Source organism: Panicum virgatum, chromosome 2N, assembly GCF_016808335.1.
Source record: "Panicum virgatum strain AP13 chromosome 2N, P.virgatum_v5, whole genome shotgun sequence".
Taxonomy (NCBI): domain Eukaryota; kingdom Viridiplantae; phylum Streptophyta; class Magnoliopsida; order Poales; family Poaceae; genus Panicum; species Panicum virgatum.
In genome coordinates, this window is record NC_053146.1 from 61,004,418 (window position 1) to 61,026,551 (window position 22,134).

Genomic DNA, 22,134 nt, shown 5'->3' on the forward strand with positions numbered 1-22,134 from the left:
AGGAAGATCGATGAATATCCTTGGCGCTGGCACGAGGTGTTGTCAGAGGCTTCGTGGGCATATCATATTTCGTGTCACGGATGCATCAAGATGTCACCATACCATCTGGTCTACGGTCAAGACAAGTAAGAACAAATGAGCTGAATGGCTCGAGCGGGGGGAGAGGAAAGAGAATAAGAGGGCTAAACCGGGACAAAAAACTGTGCGGGGATAAAAGACCCCCTTTTGTCTTTCTAACCGGAATAAAAAACCTCTATCCTCCTACTAGCCCGGCTAGCCGTTGGACCCGAAATAAAAAACACCTAATAAAAACCACCTATTGTCCCGGGGCTAGACAGACGGATGGTCCGGAACAAATGAAAGGCTAGTGCTCCCAGCCAACGCCTCCGCCTCCCCGGCGGGCTTCGCCACGGCCTCCGTCGGCGCGGCGCCCGACCAGGCCAATGGGCTCGCGCTCTGCCGCGGGGACGTCAAACGCCTCCGCCTGCGCCGTCTGCGTCGCGGCGTCGTTTGGAGACGCGGAGCGGGCCTGCCCGATGGACACGGCCGCCGTCTACCGCGACGCCTGCGTCCTCCGCTTCACTAGCTTCCGGTTCCTCGACTTCCTCAGAGAGGACCAGTGGCTTGCCTCGGAACTGAAGTATCCACTCCACGACCACGATCATTTATGTGCGTCGGTAATCGATCGAATTCCTTGCGCGCGCGTCTAACAAATTTGGGGTTTGTTTAATGTTTCTGTTATATTGTGATCCAAATTCTGATGGGAGAGTGTTGGAATTTGGGCTTGGCCCATTAAGGCCCATGTGGTGCAAACTTTTAATCCCACATTGCTAGTAGAAGTTGAGGAGACCACGTGACTCTCCTATATATCTAACCCATAGGCTTCACCGGAGAATATCAATCCTATTATTCCTCTTGTAAGCCGCCGCTAGGCGTTGTACACAAACACCCGATATAGTGAAGTTCTTGCTGGCTGGCGCCCGTGGTTTTTACCCTTCGCATTGGAGGGGTTTTCCACGTTAAATCTTCGTGTCTTTCTGCGGTTTGATCTTTCTATTTTTCATCGTTTTGTTCGCCGTCGCTTCTAACAAGTGGTACCAGAGCCGTGGTTTCAAGTTTGGGTTTTGTGATGGCGTCGATGAAGTATGATCTACCGATGTTGGACTACAAGACAAGGTTCTCGCTGTGGCAAGTCAAGATGAGAGCTATTCTGGCGCAAACCAATGATCTTGATGAGGCGCTGGAAAAATTCGGGAAGAAAAAGAAGGATGAGTGGACCGATGAGGAGAAGCGCAAGGACCGTAAGGCTCTTTCTCTTATTCAGCTTCATCTATCTAATGATATTCTACAAGAAGTGCTGCAGGAAAAGACTGCTGCAGAATTGTGGCTAAAACTGGAATCGATCTGCATGTCGAAGGATCTTACCAGTAAATTGCATATGAAGTTGAAGCTGTACACGCTTAAGATGCAGGAGGGTGATTCGGTGATGGGTCACCTATCTGTCTTCAAGGAGATCGTTGCTGACCTAGGGTCGATGGAGGTTAAGTATGAAGATGAGGACTTAGGTCTTCTTTTATTATGCTCTTTGCCAAGTTCTTATGCCAGTTTCTGTGACACCATACTATTAAGCCGTGATGAACTAACCCTTGCGGAAGTTTGTGAGGCACTCCAGTCTAAGGAGAAGATGAAAGGCATGGTGCAGACAGATGGCTCGTCCTCTAGGGGCGACGCTTTGCATGTCAGAGGCAGATCAGAGCAAAGATCCTCAAGTGATAACAACGATCGTGGCAAGAGCAATGACGGTAGAGGCCGCTCCCAGTCCAAAGGTCCCAAGAAGAAATTCTGTAAGTATTGCAAGAAGAAATCTCATATGATTGAGGATTGCTGGAAATTGCAGAATAAGGAGAAGAAGAAAAATAAATCTGATGGTAAGGCTAGTGTTGCTTCTGCTGGTGAAAACTCTGAGTCAGATTGTTTGGTTGTCTTTGCTGGTTGTGTTGCTGGTCATGATGAGTGGATTCTTGATTCTGCATGTTCTTTTCATATCTGCACTAATAGAGATTGGTTCAGTTCCTATGAGTCTTTGCAGAACGGTGATTTTGTGCGCATGGGAGATGATAACCCGTGTGAGATTATTGGCATTGGCTCTGTTCAGATCAAGACCCATGATGGCATGATTCGCATACTGAAGAATGTAAGGCACATACCAGGGATGAAAAGAAATCTGATCTCGTTGAGCACACTTGATAAAGAAGGACTCAAATACACCGGTTCAGGTGGAGTTGTGAAGGTATCTAAAGGTTCTCTTGTATGTTTGCTGGGTGATCTCAATCCTTCAAATTTATATGTTCTCAGAGGTTGTACTTTGCATGGTTCTGTTTCTGCTGCTAATGTTGCTAATGCTGAACCTAGTAAGACTGACCTTTGGCATATGCGTCTTGGACACATGAGTGAACTCGGTATGGCAGAATTGATGAAGAGAAACCTGCTGGATGGCTGCATTCTGAGTGGCAAGAAGTTCTGTGAGCATTGTGTATTTGGTAAGCATAAGAGGGTCAAATTCAATACCTCTGTTCATACCACAAAAGGTACACTTGATTATGTTCATGCTGATTTGTGGGGTCCTTCTCGTAAGCCTTCATATGGTGGTGCTCGTTATATGCTTACCATTATTGATGATTACTCTAGAAGAGTCTGGCCTTATTTTCTGAAAAGCAAAGATGATACTTTTGCTGCTTTTATAGAATGGAAAGTTACGATAGAAAGGCAAACTGAGAAGAAGGTCAAGGTGCTTCGAACTGATAATGGTGGAGAGTTCTGTTCGGATGCTTTTGATGATTATTGCAGAAAAGAAGGCATTGTTAGGCATCACACCATACCATACACTCCTCAGCAGAATGGTGTGGCCGAGCGTATGAACAGGACTATCATCTCGAAGGCTCGTTTGTAACACCCTAATTTAAATTTCAGTATTTATCAATAAATTTAATTGGCTTTATTTAATTTTCTAAGGTTTATTGTGTTTAGCTGGCATTTAATCTAATTTTTGGTTTCACAAGTAATTAAAAATTTGTCTAAGTTTAAATTTTGGTGTTGCATTCATGCTGGTGCATACTTTTAATTGATTGAGTGTGGTTTGAATTCAAATTGGTATTTGAATTCAACCTTTGTTTGAATTAGAATTGAAAGGAGAGAGTAAAAAGAAATAGAAACCCAGCCCAAACCCAAAACAAGAAACCCAAAACCCCTACCCGGCCCGACCTCAGGCAGCCCAGCCCGCACACACTCTCTCTCGCGGCCCGAACTCCTTTCTCTCCCCAGGCTCACTCCGGCCCATGTCGTGCGCACAGGCCCACTCCGCCCTCTCCTCCGCATGGCCCAGCTCACCCGAGCCGCGCTCGGCCGGCCCACTCTCTCTCACCCCTGCCCCGCGCCACGCGGCCCGGCCTGCCCCGCGCTCCCGCTCCGCTCACGGTTCCGCGTCGCCCGCGCCCCACTGACCGCCTGGGCCCGCGCGTCAGAGCCTTCTCCCTCCTCTCGCAACCGCACGCCGCGATCCCCGCCGAGATGCTCGCCGGCCTTTCCCTGGGCGCGCCTCCCCAAGATCTCCGCCCGGCCCTTAAATTGACCCCGCGGAGCCCCTGCGCCCCTCCCATTCCGCAGCACAAACCCTAGCCGCCGCCTCCCTTTGCTCCACCGCGCAGAGCACCTGCGCCACCGTGGCCACGCCGCGCCGCCGTGCCCCAGCCCCTGCAGATCCCCGCTACGGCTTCACCACGAGACCGAGCAACTCACCAAGGCATCCACCCGCAACCCCAGGACCGGTGCGCACGGGAATTTCACCGAGAACCGCCGCCGGTGAGTGACTGCACCACCGTGATTTCACGCCGTCGGCGACTCCCGTACCCCGCTGACCCCTCCACCGACCTCGCAGGATCTCCACGCACCGATCCGCGCCGCCCAGACGCCCGGAGGCCCCTTCCTCGACTTTCCTCCGCGAGCTCCACTCCCTTCCACCGCCGGACTTCGCCGGCGATCTCACTACGCCGCAACTCCGGCCACACAACCCCTCGGTGAGCACCGCGTGGACCCCCTCTCCCTTTTAGCACTAGATGTTGTAGACCTTAGCGCCCATTAGGTGCTCACGCACACGCTCGCCGGTGCGGACCCGCCGCTCGCCGTCGCGCACCCACGCTGGTCCTCAACCCACCTCGCAGAGCCCGCCATCGAGTTCCTGGCCTCGCGCACTGCCTCCCTGTGCAAGTCACGCGCTGAATCGAGCCCGGGAACGCGTTTACGCGTTTCTCCGGCGAGTCACCGCCATGGCAACGCAGCGCCGCCGCTCGCCGACGCGTTCCGCCGCCGCTGCCGCCGCGAAGCAAGCCCCACCGCCCGATCCGAAATAGACGGCCGCGATTAGAATCTGTTTTGATCAGATCTGGACCGCTAGATCTAGATCCAGCGGTCGTAATCCAGAGATAACGGTTCGGCCTGTTAACTTTGCATAAGAGCCCCTGAGTTTGTCCTAAATAAACCCGCAGTCCTAGCGCGTTGAAAAATAATTAGGTTTAGGTCCAGGTTTTAACAAATAGCCCCCTGAGTTTCTTTAAAATAGGACCCGCCGTCCAGGTTAGTTCTCTTACGCGTTAGACCCTAGGGTTATTCTTTAATTGCATTTAGGCCCTCGGTTTTAGCAGAAAACCCCCTGGAACTTCAGTTTTCTTACAAGTAAGCCCCTAGAACTTGTTTTTAGCCTAGAAAATGCGTTTTAGCTCCGTTTTTAGCGTTCTTTATATCCACGCGATCGTTGTAACGCGTAGAATAGTTTTAGCTAAGTTTTTCTTGCTGTTTTTATGTATTGATGTACTGTTCTTTAGCTTTTTGTTAGAGTTTGCTTGTATGCTTATTGTTGTGCATTGTTTTGGCCATGTGTTCGTGAGTAGACGCTGATCCAGTTGAGGAGCCCCAGTACCAGTACCCGGAGCAGCCGTCTTCCGAGCACTTTGAGCAGCAGCCAGAGCAGTACGAGGAAGGCAAGTGTAACATGAACAACCCATCACTTTTAAATACATTTTTATACTGCATTTAATAATGTATGCCTATAAGGACTTTCCTAGCCACTTTATGTCCTTTATATATATCCTTTGGGTTGCATCTTGGTTAGTTGTGCTAGGTTGCTGCGCTACAACACACTCTGGTCCGTTTTAATTAATTTGATTAATGGTTTACTTGAACTTAATTCTGAGAGTGGCTCTCTGTGTGGATGAGTGGCTCACGTCTCGTTAAAAGATGGTTTTTGTAGAAACATGGTTTAGGGGGGCAGCACGGTGCTTAGTGCTTGGTTGGCCACTCTCCATAAGGACCGGTTCATAGAGCGACAACCTGGGACAACAGCGCTACCACAAGGCTAGAATGGGATAGACTTGGCGTAATAATTAGATCTTTTTGGTTTGGAGTAACTTACCTGCGGGGCAAGAGTAGTAAGCTTCAATGGTCCCTGCTCCTCCGGCTTGGTCTGTGCTTGGATTGCGCTCCTGTGCTTGTACCCCCGGAGGTGGGCCCCATCGTCGCCGACCTAACTCTCGCGGTTACGCCTTACCAACGAGATTCTTTTTAAAGGCCTCGTAGTGAGTCGCTAGTCATCTCACCTAAGGAAGTGTGATGAACAACTGGCGTAGCTCACGACTTGTGGGTAAAGATGTGCAACCTCTGCAGAGTGTAAAACTGGTATACTAGCCGTGCTCACGGTTACGAGCGGCCCAGATCCTCCTTTTGATTAGTGAAGTTATCTCCTTCCGACGAGGGAGGTGCTTCTTGGGGTTACCTTGGTGGCTTGGTTTCGGTTTGGTTCTCAGTAGTAGTATAATTAATTCTGATTAATTACTATGTAACTGGGTCAATGGTAATTCATCAACTCATAGTAAATAGCTTTAATAAAATTTTGCCAACACTTAAAAGCTAATGCAGTTGAGTCAGCCAGCCTAGAGCCTCATAGTTTGTGTTATACTTGTTGAGTACAAGTTGTGTACTCACTCTTGCCTCTTCTCTACTTTTTCCTCTTGGCTACGCTACTGCTGCTCAGTTCCTGCCGACACGAGGGAGTTCGTCCAGCGCTACCAGGACTACGAGGACTTCTAGGTGCTTCGTCTCCCAGTCGACGTCCCTGTGGCGCCCTACTTCAGCTTCGGAGAGCTTTATTCGTATTTTGTACTTCGCTTCCGCTGTATCAGACATTTTTGTCATTATTGTAATAAATAATATTCGTATTCGCTTTATTATATCTTTTTACGTGATATGTGCTATGATATACTGTTCATTCTGTTGTATATACGTGTGACTTGATCCTGGCACGTATATGATTGCTCGGTTTATGTTCTTTTGTAAACCGGGTGTTACATCGTTGCATGCTGTCCAATGCCCATATGAACAAGCGTTTTTGGGCTGAGGCTGCTAATACAGCATGTTATTTGATCAACAGATCGCCTTCTATTCCACTCAACAAGAAGACTCCTATTGAGGTGGAGGATGCTAGTGAGCCAGCAACATATTCTGAAGCCATTGATTCAGTTGATAAGGAGAAGTGGATCTCAGCTATGCATGAGGAGATGCAGTCTCTTGAGAAGAATGGCACATGGGAGATTGTAAGCTTGCCTGAGAAAAAGAAGACTGTTCGCTGCAAATGGGTCTTCAAGAGAAAGGAGGGTTTGTCTTCTAGTGAGCCTCCAAGATTTAAGGCAAGGTTAGTTGCAAAAGGTTTCAGTCAGATTCCTGGTGTTGACTATAATGATGTGTTCTCTCCAGTTGTGAAGCATAGCTCAATTCGGACTTTCTTTAGTATTGTTGCTATGCATGATCTTGAGCTTGAGCAGTTAGATGTGAAGACTGCATTTTTACATGGAGAGCTTGAGGAGGAAATTTACATGGATCAGCCAGAAGGATTCATAGTGCCAAGCAAAGAGAATTATGTTTGCAAATTAAAGAAATCCTTGTATGGTTTGAAACAGTCTCCTCGTCAGTGGTATAAGAGGTTTGATTCATTTATGTTGTTACATGGTTTTAAAAGATCTGAATATGATAGCTGTGTTTACATTAAGATTGTTGAGGAATCACCTATATACTTGCTGTTATATGTTGATGACATGCTTATTGCTGCCAAGAGCAGAAAAGAAATCACTACAGTAAAGAAATTGTTGAGTAGTGAATTTGATATGAAGGATCTTGGTGTTGCTAAGAAAATTCTAGGTATGGAGATTACTAGAGACAGAAAATCTGGTTTATTATTTCTTAGTCAGCATAATTACATTAACAAGGTTCTTCAGCATTTCAATATGCATGATTCAAAGCCAGTTAGTACTCCTATTGCACCTCACTTCAAATTGTCAGCTGCTCAGTGCCCTAGTTCTAAGGAGGATGTTGAATACATGTCAAAAGTCCCATATTCTAGTGCTGTTGGTTCTTTGATGTATGCCATGGTTTGCTCTCGCCCAGATTTATCATATGCTATGAGTTTGGTTAGCAGATACATGTCTAATCCTGGTAAAGAACACTGGAAGGCAGTTCAGTGGATTTTCAGGTACCTCAGAGGAACAGCAGATTCTTGTTTGAAGTTTGGGAGAACTGATCAGGGACTCATTGGTTATGTGGATTCAGATTATGCTGCTGATTTGGATAGGCGCAGGTCACTCACAGGTTATGTGTTCACTGTTAGCAGTTGTGCTGTGAGTTGGAAGGCTACTTTGCAGCCTGTTGTTGCTATGTCTACCACAGAAGCAGAATATATGGCTATTGCTGAAGCGTGCAAGGAGGCAGTTTGGCTGAAAGGTTTGTTTACTGAGCTGTGTGGAGTTGGTTCTTGCATTGATCTATTCTGTGACAGTCAAAGTGCTATTTGCCTCACTAAAGATCAGATGTTTCATGAAAGGACAAAGCATATTGATGTCAAGTACCATTATGTTCGTGATGTTATTTCACAAGGTAAATTGAAGGTATGCAAGATCAGTACTCATAATAATCCAGCTGATATGATGACTAAACCAGTTCCTGTAGCTAAGTTTGAGCTTTGCTCAATCTTAGTTGGTTTGACAGTTTAGCCCAAGAGGCTATTTGGCGCCAGAAGTTCTGTTCTTTGTTGTGTTCAGGTGATGATTTTGATATGCTACAAGAAGGAATTTGTCTCAAGGTGGAGTATGTTATATTGTGATCCAAATTCTGATGGGAGAGTGTTGGAATTTGGGCTTGGCCCATTAAGGCCCATGTGGTGCAAACTTTTAATCCCACATTGCTAGTAGAAGTTGAGGAGACCACGTGACTCTCCTATATATCTAACACATAGGCTTCACCGGAGAATATCAATCCTATTATTCCTCTTGTAAGCCGCCGCTAGGCGTTGTACACAAACACCCGATATAGTGAAGTTCTTGCTGGCTAGCGCCCGTGGTTTTTACCCTTCGCATTGGAGGGGTTTTCCACGTTAAATCTTCGTGTCTTTCTGCGGTTTAATCTTTCTATTTTTCATCGTTTTGTTCGCCGTCGCTTCTAACAGTTTCCACAAGTGCTGTGATCTACGCGGACCCGGGGAGCGTCACCAACGCTCCGGCTGCGTGGTTCAGCGCCGCCTTGACGGGGATCTTCAGCGCCCTCGTCAACCGCGCGGTCGCGGCGGCGCCGAGCAACTCGACGAGGAAGTACTTTGCAACGGCGGAGATGGACTTCGACCCCAAGCTCTACGGGCTCGCGCAGTGCGCGCCGGACCTGACGCCGGCGCAGTGCCGGGACTGCCTTGGGAACCTCGTCGCGGTGGTGACGACGCAGTTCCTGAAAAGGCGGGCCCCCGGGACCAGCGCTTTCGTGGTGTGGTGCTCCCTGAGGTACAGCGGCGTATCGCCGGTCTTCGAGGGCTGGGCGATGCTGCAGCTCACTGCGCCACCGGAGCCACCACCAGAGGCCACACTCGCGCCTCCTGCTTCAGAGTCCGGAGCAGGTAGGGTTGGGCACTCAATTCCTCTTTTCCCGCGAAAACACACCATGCCCAAAAAAAATCAGAATCAGCACCAATGCTTCTAGTGACGACTGACGAGTTCCTCAAATTAGCAAGTTCAGAGTTGTACATGTTTGATGCATGCAGGGACGAAAAGGAGTAGAGCCGGAATCTCTGCTGGCATCTCTTGTTCCGTTGTGTTGATGTTGATCCTTTCAGTTTTTTTCTTCATTCGCTTCAGGCGAAGGATTAAGGCGGGCACAGAGTGACCATCGTTATGTGACGAAAGCGCTGTACCTCAGGGAGCACCACACCACGAAAGCGCTGCTGGAGGGGGGCCGCCCGCTGAGGAACCGCGCACTCACCACCACGTTCTGGAGGATCCTGAAGCAACCCTGGCACTGCGCCGGCATCAGATCTGGCGCGCACTGCGCGAGCCCGTAGAGCTTGGGGTCGAAGTCCATCTCCCTCGTGGCGAAGTACTTCCTCGTCGCGTTGGTTGCCGCCGCCGCGCGGTCGACCAGAGCAGTGAGTGTCCCCGTGACGGCGGCGCTGAACCAGGCATCCGAAGTGTTGACGCTCCTCGCTGGGTCCGTAAAGATCGCAGGACTTTTCACAAGTTGCGAAATTTGTCAGGCGCGCCTCTCAAACTGGGAGCAATTGATGTAGAAAATTGGAATCTCAAGGCGAATCGCGCTCGTACACCAGTTCCGAGATGAGCCACTGGTCCTCTCTGAGGAAGTCCACGAACTGCCTGCCGGCGAAGCGGAGGACGCAGGCATCCCGGTAGACGGTGACGCCCTTGTCCATCGGGCAGGCCTGCTGCGCGTCCCGGAACGCCGCGGCGACGCAGGCGGCGCAGGTGGAGGCGTTGGTGTCCCCGGGGCAGAGCGCGAGGCCGTTGGCCTGGTCGGGCGCCGCGCCGGCGGCGGCGGTCGCGAAGCCCGCCGGCGAGGCGGAGGCGTTGGCGCGGAGCGCCGCGGCGAGGAGGTTCAGGTTCGCCTGGAACGTGCTGTTGGCCGCGTAGGCTGAGCTCGCGTCGCAGTCAGGGGGCGGGGTCTCCTCGGCGACGGCCGGCGACAGCAGCAAGGCGAGGGCAACGGCGACGGTGGCATAGCGGCCGGCGAGCATCGGCAGCGGTAGAGGAGGGGCGTCTTCCTTCCGCATCGCCACGGGCCACGGTCGTAAAGTTGCTACCATTGGCGCCCCGCCCGCGGCAACGGTGTCCGGCGGGTTGACGCGTCAATTTGACCCCTTTTAGCAATACTTCACTCAGGGGGTGTTTAGAAACAGGGACTTCAAAAAAGTCCTAGAGACTTTTTAGTATTTAGAAGTATTAAATAAATATTAATTATAAAACTAACTGCAGAACCCTGGGGCTAAACTGCGAGACGAATCTAATGAGTTATCTTAATCTATGATTAGTGAATGGTTACTGTAGCATCACTGTAGCAAATTATGAATTAATTAGGCTCATTAGATTCGTCTCGCGAAAAAGCACTCAGCTGTCAAAAAACATTTATAAACAAATTTTATTTAATACTATAAAATAGTAAGATTCCTTTTGATGTGATAGGGACTTTTGGAAAAAGTCTTGGAGCCAAACAAGGCCTCAGGGCAAGTGGCAATCATAGTTGACGAGTCAAAGAAAAACACGAGCGACGCGCCCGAGGTGTACTGACGTCAAGAACGTTTGGCAACGACGACAACGGCCGCGGCGAGCATCAACAGCGGCAGAAATGGGGGGCGTCTTGCTTTCACATCGCAACGGGCCAACAGCCCAATAATGAATTTAAGGGTGACCGGACCGCACCCACCACCCAACTCACGATTGATCCCAACATGGCGGATCTCACACCCACGACTCCTCTCCATCCTCTTCCCAGCGGCTTCTCCCGTGATATCTCCTCTCCCATTCCCTTTTCTCTTCCTCTCGCTCTTTTTTTTTCTGGATCTAGCGGCACAGCAGCAGACGGCGGGGTGGCGCGGCTCAGCGGCTCGCACGCGGAGGATGGGGAAGGCGGCGGCGAGGGCACTCGCTGAAGATGGGAGCGGTGGCGGCGAGGCTGCTCGCGGAGACGGCAACGGCGAGTGCGCTCGCCGGTGGCGGCGGCAGAGTGCTCCCCCCAGGTGCTCGCCTCCGGCGAGGCGGCGTGGGGCACTCGCCTGCGACGATGAGATCCATGGGTGGCGGCTTTTTTATTATTATTTTTTTGGTGCAAATTTTTTTTCCCAATTTTTTATTTCTATTTTGGATGCAAAAAATTTTACAATTTTTTATTTGGGTTTTTGGATGAAAAAAATTTTCTTCAATTTTTCTCGAAAATTTTCTCTTCCAAACTTTCCCTTTTTTCTCTCCAAAAAATTATTTCTTGAAAAGTTTCTCTAAATTTTTTTATCAGAAAATGACAAAAAAAATACTAAAAAAGGAGGGAAAAAAGGATTGATATGGTCGCCCGTAATTTAGCCAGGTTCGGCCAACAGCCGCATTAGCCGCGTTTAGTTGGAGAAAATGCATCATTTTAGCATTATTTTACTCATGGTATTATGGAAAGTGCCAACCATAGTCAACGAGTAAAAAACACTGGCCTACTATACTTAGCAAAAATTATATAGCATCTAAATTTGTCAAAACGACCTATTATTTGAAATGCTAGTCTCTTGATGCGGAGACCAGTTATAATCCCAAGTGATGGAGGCACATAAAAAAAAGTGATAGAGGCATATTGGGACAGACACACGCTTACATCGTTAAGAGAAATCATCACCGTACACATAAAACAGGATATTATTATTGTCCTCCATGAAACTTGAGAATCATCATTGACAAGTATCATAAGTGATGCTACTCCGTTTCAAAATGCAAGTCCTTTTGGGTTTTTCTTCTAGATTCATAGTTTTTACTACGGAGCTAGATATATGTTATATCAAACCATATTTTGGAACGGGGGAGCACTTATAACTGATAAGGTAGGGATGCTGTGCCCTTTGGAATTTGCTGGTCTACGTACATTGCTAGCACAGAAACTATGTGTTTTTTTAGCTTCCGTGCTTTATTCTTGAGTTCCATAGTAGAGGGTGGAACTGGATTATTCATGGTATTGATCGATATGATGCTACTACGGTATGATTAATTTTTATCTTTTATCCGTATAACAACCCGTATACTGAGACGAGCTCATCATCATCATCGATTCATCGTCATGCTGTCGACGGGAGCACGCAGTTTCCGATCTCTGCACAAAACAGCGAAACGAAGCCATTATTAAAGCTCAATCGTGCGCACAAAAAAAAATGTCTTAATATAGACGATCGATGACAAGGTCGAACTCACTTGGCGCCTGGTAGACGACGGAGGCGGCGCCGGCGAAGTCGCATGTCCCGGCGGCGCGGCCCTTGCGCTGGTAGTAGCTGTTGACGGCGTGCGAGGCGTGCGCGGCCTTGGTGTTGGGGTCGAAGCACGCGCCGCCGGGCTGGATGGCGCCGCAGTCCGCGCCGTGGCCGCACGCCCAGTCCAGCGCCGCCTGCAGCAGCGCCTCGCCGACGCCCGCGGTCGCCACGCACCAGCTCGACGTCGCGTCGCAGGTGCCTGTATATACATGTCTCGGTGAACGAAAAACCCACGGGCGAAACGGGCGCGCTCCGGATGCGGAACCACAAGCGGCGGTGACCATAGCAAGGACTAACCGGCTGGTTCGTTGTAGACGACGGAGGCGGCGCCGGCGAAGTCGCACGTCCCGGCGGCGCGGCCCTTGCGCTGGTAGTAGTTGTTGAAGGCGTACGAGGCGTGGGCGGCCTTGGTGTCCGGCTGGAAGCACGTCGCGCCAGGCTGGATGGCGCTACAGTCGGCGCCGTTGCCGCACGCCCAGTCCAGCGCCGCCTGCAGCCGCGCGTCGCCGACCGCCGTGTTCGCCACGCACGAGCTCGCCGCCGTCGCGCTGCAGATGCCTATACATACCCCCCAGGCCAGCAGGCAAACAACGGTAAACGCCCGCACCATCAAGTGATCGATGTCAGCAGGGCGGAGTCAGGAATTTGTTTTTTATTATTAGAGGGCCAACCATATTAATTTATATAAAAATTTAATCAAATTTCAAATTTATAATGTAAAATTGGGAACATAGGGGCCAGCCCCCCCCCCCACCCCCCGCTACGCCCCTGGATGTCAGATCACTGATGGTGCCTGGTTGACGACGTAAGCTGCACCGGTGAAATCACACGCCCCGCTGGCCCGGCCGCTGCGCTGGTAGTAGCTGTTGAACGCGTACGAGGCGTGCGCGAGCTTGGTGTTGGGCTCGAAGCACGCCACCCCGGGCTGGATGGCGCCGCAGTCCGCGCCGTGCCCGCACGCGTAGTCCAGCGCCGCCTGCAGCCGCGCGTCCCCGACCGCGGCGTTCGCCACGCACCAGCTCGCCGCCGCTGCGGCGCCGGGGAACTGGAAGTCGTACACCTTCTCCATGTTGGGGTAGAAGAGGCCGTAGTGTGCCTCGATGTCGTCCGGCCCGTCGCCCTTCTGGTTCTCGTTGAAGAGGGCGAAGATGTAGACGTCCATGTCAGCGTCCGGGCGGTGCGGCGTCCCCGTCCTGCCGGATGCCACGCGGTCCATGAGGTTGTTGATGTACGCCTGGGCGTTGGCTACCGAGGGCACCGCGCCTCCGTCCCCGTCCCCCAGGCGCCTCCCGCCGTGGCCGGGTTTGAGTCCGCCGCCCGACGCACACCCGTGCTCCGTGTGGCGCACTCTCAAGTTGGGGAACCCCAGCTTCTCCATGGCGAAGTAGGTGGCGTCGAGCTGGGCGTCCAGGAGGCTGTGGTACACGAGACCGGTGGCGTCGTCGCGCTGACCGGGGGCGTTGGAGTTGCCCAGGACGAAGTCGCGGTTCATGTCAAGCTGGCGCGTGTACGTCAGGCACGGGAACAGATTGACAGAGAGGTAGGAGCCGGTCCGCTGCAGGAAGTCGAGCATGGGCTTCATCACCGGCTGCGCGATCTCGTCCCTGAACCTGCCCTTCGACGGCGGCCACGACACCTCGAGCGCGTCGAGCGCGATGGGCGTGGACACCTTTATGGTGTCGTCCAGGCCTTGCTGCGCCAGCGCTGACTGCACGTTGACCATGGCCCGGACGAGGTCGGAGTTGAGGTCCGGCCTCGAGTCGAACACCTCGTTCCCCACGGCGACGCCGTCGATCAGCGTGGCCGGGCAGTGTTGGCATTAGTCCCACATTAGTTGTGGGGGGAGAGTTGAACCAACATAAAAGTGGGGGAGTCTCTCACCTCTTGAGCTAGTTTTTGGGGTGTAGCAGGATTTTCCCCCGGGTGTGCGCCCGATTGGGCCAACTCTCCTAGTTTTGGGCTGACAATTGGTATCAGAGCTCAGGTCGGCCCAGTGCATTCCCAGCGGAATCTCGGCTCCAATGCGTGAGGGGAGCTCACCATGTGTGAGGGGGAGATTATTGGGAATAGTCCCACATTGTGAGTTGTGGGTGGGCAAGTATGATTTATATGGTTGAGGGCACATCCCCCTAATGGGCTAGCTTTTTGGGGGGGTGGTGGCCCAACAGACCTAAGACCCGCTGCTATGCGTTCGGACGCGTATGTCGCGGCCCGACGGCCTGGGGTGTGTGGCGGGCACGCTGTGCGTCGGCGGCCCGGTTCCAACATTTGGTATCAGAGCTCAGGTCGGCCCAGTGCATTCCCAGCGGAATCTCGGCTCCAATGCGTGAGGGGAGCTCACCATGTGTGAGGGGGAGATTATTGGGAATAGTCCCACATGGTGAGTTGTGGGTGGGCAAGTATGGTTTATATGGTTGATGGCACATCCCCCTAATGGGCTAGCTTTTTGGGGGGAGTGGTGGCCCAACAGACCTAAGACCCGCTGCTATGCGTTCGGACGCGAATGTCGCGGCCCGACGGCCTGGGGTGTGTGGCGGGCACGCTGTGCGTCGGCGGCCCGGTTCCAACAATTGGTATCAGAGCTGAGTCCGCAATCTCCTGTGCCCGTGCACACTCGGGTGGTGTAGGCCCGAAGCCCAGTGACCTTGTGGGTGTGAGGCCCGTGTGTGCTCGTGTGTCGAGCCGGTCACTGGTGGACTGTGGTGTGTGCCCAGTCAGTGCTAAGGGGCACCAATGTGTGACGGGGGAGATTGTTGGCATTAGTCCCACATTAGTTGTGGGGGGAGAGTTGAACCAACATAAAAGTGGGGGAGTCTCTCATCTCTTGGGCTAGCTTTTGGGGTGTAGCAGGATTTTCCCCCGGGTGTGCGCCCGGTTGGGCCAACTCTCCTAGTTTTGGGCTGACAGGTAGTACGCCTTGACGTTGCTCCGCACCCACCAGGGCGCGTAGGACGGGTCCCTGGCCGCCTGGGCCAGGTTCTCGTTGGGCAGCATCACCATCACCCTGATGCCGGTGTTGGCCAGCGACCTGAGGAAGTCGGGGTTGGCGTCGTAGATCCTGACCTTGGTGATGGCGCTCCGCCTGAGCAGGTCCACCACCGACGCCTGATCCGGCGGCAGGTCGTTGGCCATCCTCCCGTAGCTCACGCCAACGTCGCCGTCCGCCTCTGCTACATTACATACATCAAGGAGCAGCGGCAGTGCGGCGCCGCCGACGAGGACGACGGCGAGGAAACGAGCGAGCACCATGCTCTCGATCCCCTCCCTGTGATGGCCAGGGGCACAGCTGAGCACGCTGTAGGCTGTAGCAGACCAGACCAGGCGGATCAAGCAGGATGATCGGCGTGAGTCTCTGAACTGAAGGGCGCGTTGCGTGAATTTATAGCCAAGTTCGAGGAGCTGCGGCATGCATGCATGGTGGACTAGTGGTGGATCCCACGGCGGCGGCGAGCAGCCACGACCACGAGCAACGGAGAGCGTCGTCACTGTGTCTCCTGATTGAAGCATGCCCAACCCACCAGGCCACCACCACCACTCGGCCACTCCGCCGTGGGTGATCTCCGTCCCGTCCAGCCCACTTCGGCGCTGTGGTGGCCCGCGCGGCCGCGCCCGCACCCGCAGCCGCCGGCCCGTGTCACTTGCAGCTTAAAAAACACGAGGACTGAACTGAACAACAACAGTGAAGTCTGAATCACTAGAAAGGTGGCCCGCGCTAATAGCGCGGGTAGCTAGTTATTTATTTATTTATTTAAAATATTTATATTGACGGAAGAGATGTATTTGGTAATTTATTTACATCTCGTTTGCTCTTTTTGAATACTACCAGCAGTTTTCTATGCATAGGACGTCATATCAATAATCATTTTTTATGTTGGTTTGTTCTATATTATAGTTGCATATTTTAGTACTTAAACCTGCAAAATCTAAATTTGAGGATTGAATTCAATTTTGGGTCACCTTGAATATGGATGCATATTGTACATATTTGTATTCATATAAAGTTTTTTATAATTATGAAATATATTTATATGTATTTATTAGTTATGTTTGCTAACAATTTGTAACTTAGATGTTGGAGTTCGATTTTTATCTTGCAATATTTTGATTATTATTTAGCGAAAATATATCTAGTGTAGTTGTTAGAGCACTTAAGTAGCATCTAGCAGATCTAGATCTAACTCATCATGGGAGCGAAATAAAAATGATCATGGATTAGACAAAAAAAAAGTTATGTTAAAAATAAGTTGGGGCCTCCTGCTGGCTTTGGTAAATAAATGTTATGCAAAATTTATATATATGCGTGCTATGTTAATGCATATATGTTTTAAATTTTTTTATTTAACCGAACCTATTATTATTTTCTCACTTTGGTTACTGCACAGTTTATTAGTTTTTAGCCCATATGACTGCATAATTGGCCTACTTTAGAGTTTTGTCATCTCGGTGATAGATAGTTCCATATATATATTTATATATATATATATATATATATATATATATATATATATATATATATATATATATATATATCTTTGTTGTTGTTTTTAATTCTTTTCTTTATCTTCTATTTTCTCTAGCAATTTTTATTGATTTATCAGTCTTCTATTTTGTTCCTTGGTATATTTGAAATCGATTAGTGTGTATCGCATCCGAAGCATCTAATGGAGAAGTTTTTTGTTTAGTATTGTGCCTTAGGGTTTTTTTTCTAAGCCAAGAGGAGCAGCGACAACGTACATTTGTTTGAATCATTAGTTTTGTATTGTAGGCAATCAAATTTGGGATAGATTAGCAAGACTTCAGGCCTGTAGCTGTGGCTAAAATAACTCCAGTTGTGGCTTCTTTGATGGAACAACTTCTCTTATGGATATAGAGCCGTTTTGAAAACCGTTCGGTAGAACCGCTTCACCTATTTTTTTATGAATATATGGAAGTTGTCAAATGTCCAACACGACATGGCTATAATTTAATATTTTCTCATCTATAATATGATTTCGTAATAACATAACTTCAGATGAAATAACATACTATTGACTAATGATATTAATTATAGACTAAACCAATAAATTCACTATTGTCTTTTTCTTTTGCTCTCATTTTCTCATTTTTCCTGCCTTCTTTTTCTATTCTCCTTTTTCTACTTTCCTTACCCGTTCAACCTTGGTGCTTCTTTATTCTTTTCTCTTTTCTTTCTCTATACATCTTTAGAGGTATAGATCACATCTGTGTTCCATGCCTAGTGTGTAATTATAGAAGATTAAATGAGCATAATAATGTTAAAAATTATATATGCTATTTGATTCGTCACACACGACTAACTCCCTGATTTTCCCATGCATCTATTTAGATTGAGCTAATAATAGTCACATTTATTTGTAGGTTTCGGTGCTTTACTCTTTATCCCAACGATTGTTACTTGTATGGAACTATTTATATGCCCACAGAATCATGATTCTTTGTTGACCACCATCAGATTAGTTTGTATAACTAAAGTTGTTCAGAAATATGCAACATTTATGATGATACTTCTTGTTTGGAGAAAGCATTGGTTCTCTAGCGGATATTTCTCTCACATTGATTCGCCTGCGTATTCATTGGCCCACACTGACAATCATAAGGTGCCGATGGTTTGCAAAAGATTGCAATATCTGAAATTGCGCATCATCATTATCTTTTTCATCCCTATCTTTAAGCTTGGTTGCTCTAGAAGAAATTGATTGATTGAGTTCGGAAATGATTTTGAGTAGAATCCAATGTGCTTCATGCAACTGCATGTACTACAGGACGTTCTTGAGACTCGAAAAGTTGTGATTCGGAATCTCGAGCAAAGACTATGGTCGCATCATAGTGCAGGGCGTTCCAAAGATTTTTCAAAGCAATTATCTCTTTCAATAATACCGATACAATACAACTATGGTTGTGTTGTCACGCTTATATTGCTGCCATTGTTTTGCATCTTTAAGGAGGGTTAATGCGAGACATAGATGGTAACATGAGTTTTTATGTCATGCGGGCTCTGCATTTAATTTTAATTAGATATAGATACTTTTGGGTAGTTTAGAATATTGCATCTCATTAAATTGGACATGGACTCTTTGTTCAATTTAGGTCATTAGATCTTTATTAAATCGAATGGTGTAAATCCTATACACAAATACTATTTAGATCTTCGTTAATTTGGAGTAATTTAGCTATTCAGCTAATATTAATTTTTTGTCGAGTGCTAATGCTAATTTTTTTTAATTTTTTAATTCATAATTTTCCTATTTAGCAATTGTATTCAACATGGACTCTTTGGTTAAGTCCTAATTTTCTTTTTTTTAAAATTCTGAAATAAACTATTTGCTAATAGTATTCGGCATGGACTCTTTGCCATGCCCTAATTTTCCTTAATTTTTTAAATCCGAAATTAGCTATTTATTAATCGTATTTGATATGAACTCTTGACTTAGTTTGAACCGTTAGATCTTCATAAAATCAAATAGTGCAATTTCTTCTCTTTTTTAGATTAACGTGGGAATTTCTAGACCTTTTCGGCGAACGTGGTGGCTTCTTTTAACACTCCTTTAATAATATAATAGATACGCTACCAAGCCGTTGCGATCGTATCGCCACTTGCGCATCGCATGAGCACTCGCCAGACGAGTGACCTAGTAGGCCTCATGAAATCAAGTTTCCTCAAAGGAAAAAGTGTGTGATCACCGATCAGCATTCAGACATTGAGGACGTGTTTAGTTCTTTTGGTGTAATGTTTTTGAAGTATACAAACACAAATTTAAAGTATTAAATATAGATTAATATAATAATACAACAAATTACAGATTCCAACTGTAAACTGCGAGACGAATTTATTAAGCCTAATTAATCCATCATTAGTAAATGTTTGTTGTAGCACCATATTGTTAAATTATAGCGCAATTAGGTTCAAAAAATTTGTCTCGCAATTTACATGCAAACTGTGCAATTGGTTTTTTGTTGATATTTAATGCTTTATGCATGTATCCAAATATTTGATGTGATGTTTTTGACAAAAAAATTGAATCTAAACGAGGCCTAATTGGACCTATGTGGATGCAGCATCGCGGCACCTGGTTTCGAGCATAAGTGATCTGTGCAGCATTTGCGATATCATCCCTTTCATCCAGCGACCCCGACTGTTTTAGATGCATTGTCAGGATCAGTTAAGTGCATGTTGTACTGTTTCTCCCTGTTAATCGCTATGTTCGGCTGACTATAGTTGGTAGATGGTGCTGATTTGTTGTCAGAAAAAAATACTGCTGACTGGTTGGTAGTTAGTGGCTGATACTGATTTGTTGTGAGAGAAAAATATTGCTAGCTGACTGACTGATAAACCAGCTAAACAGAGCGAATAAGTGCATTTCTCCCCTACTATCATCTGATGTGACACAATTGTCAGATTCTATTACGTTAACAGTTGCAGTCTATGCATCTTGGAGTGCACTTAAGTACTTAATTAGCCTTATGTGTTGCAGAATGCATGCGTTTTGTTCAGTTGGCTTGTCAATAAGCCAATTAGCGGCGTTTTTTTCTCACATCAAATCAGCATCAACCACCTGCTAGTAGCCAGTCAGCAGTACTTTTCTCCAGTCGAACACATTGATTGCCACTAGCTTATCAGACAAAGTTCAGCAATATTCAAAATTGTCGCTGTAGTATATGAAATGATTAACTTAATTTGTAGGAAGAACTTACAGTTCTAGGTTCTTGTAGTAGTATATGATACTGCGGAGTACAGCCATGGGTTACGTCTTACAACTGTTCTCAATCTCCCTCATCAATAGCATGATACTCGGATCAATGCAGAAACTAATATAGCCTCGCTTGTCAACCTGAGAATGCTTCAATAGACTTGTTCTTGCTTGAGCTAGCACATCCTATATATAGAAATATTTAATTTGAACCGGCATATATTTGTATATATATTACTCCTCAACGTATGCTATTGGTGATCATGTACACGATGTCCTAAAGATTTATGCTTGGGACTTGAGGAACTTATCACTTGGAGCTTAATTATGTATTACAAAAGCTAAATGTGGTTCACTTAAAATCTTGGATATATAGTTACTAGGGAAGAAGGTTTCGATCTTTTAGCTGGACCCATGCATAATTGTTGACATAAAAATTCACCGATCGAATCTCTATGTTCACATACACTAGGGTATGAGAGATCTACTCTACTCCATAGTACATAACCCACTTTATGCAGTGTCGGTGCTAGGCGTGCCATTCAATTTGACCTGTAATTGATAATGTAAACGCTAAATTCCAAAATGTATCGGGTGGTGTTCCGAATAGTTCCATTGATGTATCGGTTGGCGAGCTGATATGAATTAGCGAGCAATTGGCTAGGAAATAGCCGATCTGGTAGAGCAAGCTATGTTTAAAGCAACACAGCTTGGGAGCAACGGTTAGATTTAGATCCAATCTCAGCTGGAGTGATGGAATCACAGTGGGAGCCGATAGAAAAACAGATCTAAGCTGAATAACTATATGAAAGCTTAAAACAAACTAGACTAAATGGATTAATCTAACGAGAAATAAGCAATTATCGACAACTTGTGAATAAATTAAATCTACGTAAAAGCGATGCGCTGCAAATCTAAGATCTAAGAGCAACTCCAGCAGACCCTCTAAACAGCTCCCTATCTCAAGTTTAGAGGACTAAGCTAAAAAATGCACTCCAGCAGACCCTCTACTTGACCCTCTATTTTGAGGAGGCTTCCAAATTTACCCCTCCACCCTCTATTTCTATGGAGTCTCTAGGGAGCCATCTATAATGTGTTAAAATTAAGGGCCATTGCTGGAGCTAAACCAAATTTGAAGGCCTCTAAAAAATAGAGACAGATCCTATTTAACATTTAGAGGGGTCTAATTTAAGGGCTGTTGCTAGAGATGTTGTAAGATATTTCACAACTTGAGCACTATAAACAGAAGAAGAAGCGATGCGCCGTCAACTTAGGCCTGTTTACGTAACTCGACTCAGAACTTAACAACAAATCGAAGGTCGAAGCCGATGCACCCACCGCTACTATGGTTTGATGAAGTCGCCGACAGAAAAGTAGATACCTAATGTAAAGTTATGATTGGATGTGGTTGATTCAATTTACAAGATCTTACAAGATCCGCAGATCTGCTATTTATAGTTTAACCTATGACTGCTTATCGATTATGACAAAATACAACTTAACTTACAAGAAAATAAATCTTCTCAAACTAACCCTAGACTTGATGATTGAACTTGAAGAATAATTAAATTGTAGTTTTTTTGTTTCATAATGTTCATTCCTTTATGCTTTATGCTTAAATGGGTTGGTATAAACTTATACCTAGTCAATAGGTGCTTGCTAATAAAAATTTGATCAACTAAAATGCAAATTGTTATGAATCTTAGCCTTTTTTATGGCATTGCATCTTAAGGAGTTCTATGAGTACTTTAGTGATTTTGAGGAGTTCTAGGAGCGTTCACGAATCAAGTGCCTATGGAAGTGAATGAAACTTTGTCGAGGATCGTTTAAGATATTCATGTCTATTTATCGGAGTGTGTAATAAAGTTATTTACTATTTTATTTATTTGTTAAATATCATCTTTGATATATTCACTTATGACGTCCTTCATATGTGTGTAAATTTGATCCTGACGTACATATGAGATATATCTGGTTTCTTTTCGGAACCGAGTGTGACACCAGCCCTAATTATGCTCCATCAGCTATGACGCCTCCACGGCCCATGGGCCCAATATGCAT

At 47.3% G+C, this 22,134-nt stretch overlaps 2 protein-coding genes and 1 pseudogene across 2 annotated transcripts; 1 reads left to right on the top strand and 2 right to left on the bottom strand.

Moving 5' to 3' along the window:
* The first annotated feature begins 411 nt into the window (after nt 1–411).
* LOC120661577 (cysteine-rich receptor-like protein kinase 6) lies at nt 412–9,246 on the top strand. The gene is made up of 3 exons (XM_039940471.1): nt 412–640; nt 8,553–8,980; nt 9,125–9,246. The coding sequence occupies exons 1-3, from the start codon at nt 444–446 to the stop codon at nt 9,244–9,246; spliced, it is 747 nt and encodes a 248-aa protein (XP_039796405.1). The 5' UTR covers nt 412–443.
* A 6-nt stretch (nt 9,247–9,252) lies between these two features.
* LOC120662854 (cysteine-rich receptor-like protein kinase 6) lies at nt 9,253–10,181 on the bottom strand. Its single transcript, XM_039941917.1, has 2 exons — nt 9,681–10,181; nt 9,253–9,586 (listed from the first exon to the last, which is right to left on the bottom strand). Exons 1-2 carry the CDS (start codon nt 10,175–10,177, stop codon nt 9,253–9,255), a joined length of 831 nt encoding a protein of 276 aa, XP_039797851.1. The 5' UTR covers nt 10,178–10,181.
* A 1,566-nt stretch (nt 10,182–11,747) lies between these two features.
* On the bottom strand, nt 11,748–15,700 carry LOC120661578 (annotated as a pseudogene).
* Nucleotides 15,701–22,134: the final 6,434 nt, after the last annotated feature.

What these genes read in the sequence shown, in the direction of transcription:
- LOC120661577 (XM_039940471.1), top strand. Translation starts at nt 444, where the DNA reads ATGGGCTCGCGCTCTGCCGCGGGGACGTCAAACGCCTCCGCCTGCGCC. An exon ending in TGGCTTGCCTCGGAACTGAA is followed by an intron (nt 641 to 8,552) that starts GTATCCACTCCA and finishes AGTTTCCACAAG; the next exon opens with TGCTGTGATCTACGCGGACC. An exon ending in TGCTTCAGAGTCCGGAGCAG is followed by an intron (nt 8,981 to 9,124) that starts GTAGGGTTGGGC and finishes TGATGCATGCAG; the next exon opens with GGACGAAAAGGAGTAGAGCC.
- LOC120662854 (XM_039941917.1), bottom strand. Translation starts at nt 10,177, where the DNA reads ATGGTAGCAACTTTACGACCGTGGCCCGTGGCGATGCGGAAGGAAGAC. An exon ending in TGGCTCATCTCGGAACTGGT is followed by an intron (nt 9,587 to 9,680) that starts GTACGAGCGCGA and finishes ACTTGTGAAAAG; the next exon opens with TCCTGCGATCTTTACGGACC.